The sequence below is a fragment of the Bactrocera latifrons genome, unplaced genomic scaffold, assembly GCF_001853355.1.
Source record: "Bactrocera latifrons isolate USDA-ARS-PBARC rearing strain unplaced genomic scaffold, ASM185335v1 scaffold_53, whole genome shotgun sequence".
Classification (NCBI taxonomy): domain Eukaryota; kingdom Metazoa; phylum Arthropoda; class Insecta; order Diptera; family Tephritidae; genus Bactrocera; species Bactrocera latifrons.
In genome coordinates this window covers 227,309-230,510 of record NW_017537190.1, presented here as the reverse complement: position 1 = coordinate 230,510, position 3,202 = coordinate 227,309, and the positions used below count along the sequence as shown (strand labels likewise).

General features: G+C 31.3%; 1 protein-coding gene across 3 annotated transcripts in view; it reads right to left on the bottom strand.

Moving 5' to 3' along the window:
* Window positions 1–2,634, bottom strand: part of LOC108974156 (protein pellino) — a 100,366-nt gene extending 97,732 nt beyond the window's left edge. The window contains exons 1-2 of one of the 3 annotated variants that reach the window (XM_018941839.1): window positions 2,046–2,634; window positions 961–1,156 (exon numbers count right to left, since the gene is read on the bottom strand). In XM_018941839.1, the coding sequence (XP_018797384.1) occupies window positions 961–971 (11 nt within the window). In that variant the 5' untranslated portion in view covers window positions 972–1,156; window positions 2,046–2,634. Of the gene's footprint in view, window positions 1–960; window positions 1,157–1,815; window positions 1,961–2,045 lie in introns of those variants that run through there. The other 2 variants (XM_018941841.1, XM_018941840.1) reach the window with 2 other exon arrangements.
* Between the last annotated feature and the right edge of the window lie 568 nt (window positions 2,635–3,202).

Sequence of the window (3,202 nt, the reverse complement as noted above, 5' to 3'; positions counted from 1 at the left end):
CAAAAATTTATATACTAGGAATTATTTATCATGTGCTTTATCTAGCTACCAATCGTTTTTCCAAAAGTGCAAAAAACTTGATTTGTAGCTACGATTAAACGCTTAAAGGTCTTGCCAAAAATTCTTCGTTTTCAAAAGTGTAATGACTTGACAATTTCGTGTTTACAAATATAATTATCAAAATAAAAATAGATAGATTTAACTGCATAACAAATAGCACTTTCGCAGAATTGCAAGTTTAAACAATTATATTGCGACTCTCTCAATTCTTTATGATTATTCATTATTATTCTTTTAGCATTTCACAATAAAACTCAAGTGCACAGTTCGTATATACGCAAATAATACATAAATTAAAGACGTAGTATCACAAATCGCACATAGACCCCARCTGCTGACACAATCGGACAATGGCACGAATAATGATCAAATCCAGACACTCAATTAGCCTAGCATTGCACATCATTTTATATCGTTCGAGCGATAAGAAAGTTAAGAGTGTTTTGTAAATTTAAGCGAAATCTWCATTCAAAAAAGTTTTAATTTTATTTTACGTACCTAAATAATTTTAGAATTTATCGATAGTTCTATAAATGTGCCAATAGCAAATGTTCTTATACAAAAATTTACATGCATAAATGCCTGMAATAATGCTGTGATTGAACTACAATCTAATTGAGTTAATCGTATTAAAGCATAATTCTATAATTTGGCTAAGTGTACAGATAGAAAGGTAGGACTTGTTTTGGATAAAGGGATTATAGTTGTTATTTCTGTAGAGACAATAATAGTTATTAATTTAGTATATGCTAAACAACACAGCACATTAATTACAAGTAATAACACTCATTTGATTGATTACAGTGTCACACTTTAGCACGTACGGCAATATACAACGTGCCTTATTAACAGTAATTCATTTTCTATTTTATTTATAAATATATTTTTAAACAAACTTACCGTTTCACCATTTTGTTGGTCACTCCAGAATTATTTTCCTGTAGAGATCCAATATCGTCGGATTTATTATAATCCAGCTTTGAAAATATTTTAATGCGCCGGAAATTAATTTTGAATTATTTTTAATAAGCACGGAATTACTGCAATTAACTACGTAGATAATGAAAATCACTGAACGGACGGTGTGCAAAGTAGCCTATAAATTCATAAATAAATTTAAAAATTTTATACGCGCGGAAAGCTTTTAAATAAAATTAAAACAAAAACTAAATAAAATAAAGTGAAATAAAGGAAATAATTTAAACTAAATTGTTCGCTTTTGTTGCTTTTGTGCTGGAAGATTGGTGGCGGCCTTAGCTTCAGTGGCTATTACTGAACAGAAAATTACTGAGAAATCGCCAAAAAYTAAACAAACTTTAATTATACATACATCTAAAAACAAGCCCTCAATCGCTATGTCTGGTTTTTATTAACAAAATATACTTTTCTTTTTACGAATAAATCTTTTTATTTCGTTTAAACACTTTGCAAACAGCTTATTGTAGCCAATACCAACAACGATATTAAAAACAATACCACAGCAAACGCCACCTTCATTTCATGCCGCCATTCCAATCTACCACCACAAAACACCTCCACCACCGTCGACACCCGCATTTGCGGGAGTCAGCACAGTAGCAGACAAAAATGTTTCCACCAGCATTTGTGTTTTATTGTCCTTCTTCGTCTGTTATTCAGTACAACCCCCACTTGCGAACACTTTTAAATGCTTTTGTAGATATATTTTCTTTTCTTTTTATTGTTGTACTGTATTTTCGTGCCTTCTTCTTCATATACCTGTACCGTTTTCTTTACCTTTAAATTTAATTAGCACTTTTAAGCCTACACTCTCAGCAAAAAAAAAATTTGGTTAAACGAATAAATTCTCCAACATACTATGCATTAAACGTTTAAAAATATTTCACTAGCAACACGACCGGAAAATTCTAATTTAATTGCAGCAAACCTTCAGTTAATGGTGGTATGYAACAACAATAATATATGAATATATATGCATCTATGTACATATACGCAGGAAAACTCACACAAAACTGCAATGAGATAGCGAATGCACTTTTTCTTTTCTACTTCAACAGCTTCTATTTTGCTGTTTCACACTATTTATTTGCTTCGCTTCTTTTTATTTTCACTTCATTTCCGAATCGGTTTGCACTGCGTTTTAAAGCTGCTTTCTTGCTGTTTGCTTCGATTTTTCTGCGTTTTGAATTCTTTTCACAGGAATATGTAGAAWTCGTATTGCAGACCTATTTCCAACTCTTCCTTTGCGGCGCGTAATCCACATTCGTGTTCGTTTCTTTTAATGTTATAATGAAATATTTATTCTTAGGTTTGTATTTTAATTGAAGAAAACTTCATATGCATAAATATTATATTTTTTATTTAATTTTAACGCGGTGATCTCTAAAACACGTTAACACAACTCCGAAGAAAATTAAAGACTGAATTCTAACTTCACCACATAAACTTTTTGTTGTTGCTTTGTGTGTTGAACTGTCAACTGGAAACTGTTTTCACCACACGTTTTGTGGCGCCGCTTGACAATTGAGCGGTGGCAGTGTTCATTGCMAGCCAGCAGCACAGTTGATATTCTTGGCCTGTGCAACACTGCAAAGACTATTTTGAAAAAATAAAAATTAAATTTTCTATGTCTATTCCAAAAATAAAGAATTAATTAACAATTGGCTAATGCTAAAACAAAATGCTAGACTTACTTACAGTAACATTACTTTAAATGTTCTAAATATTAACTTTTTTATGTTATCATGCAACAAAGACAGAGAACGTTTCTCTGACGAGTTTTTGCGTTCTCTGACTGAATAATTACGAAATCCTTCAGACAGAGGTCGCTCAACAGTTTTTCGATTTATAYACAATTTCCGCTGTTATCATTTTGTTCGTTTTGTTTACGCAAGAAATTGAAAATATGTTGCAGAATAAATGTACATTGCTGCAATTCAGTTTGTTTATAYAATTAATTGATTTATTATACACTCGCGAATGTGTTGGTACACAGAAGTACATATATGTGTGTATTTAAGTGTAGATTTGTAGCTTCACACTTTTGTATATGCAAGCGCTATGCATACAAATGTACTTATGCATTTGTTTTCATACTCAATTCGAGGAAGCTTTGAGTCATTGGATTATTTTGATAAACATCTTATTGTCGAAATTGATTTTC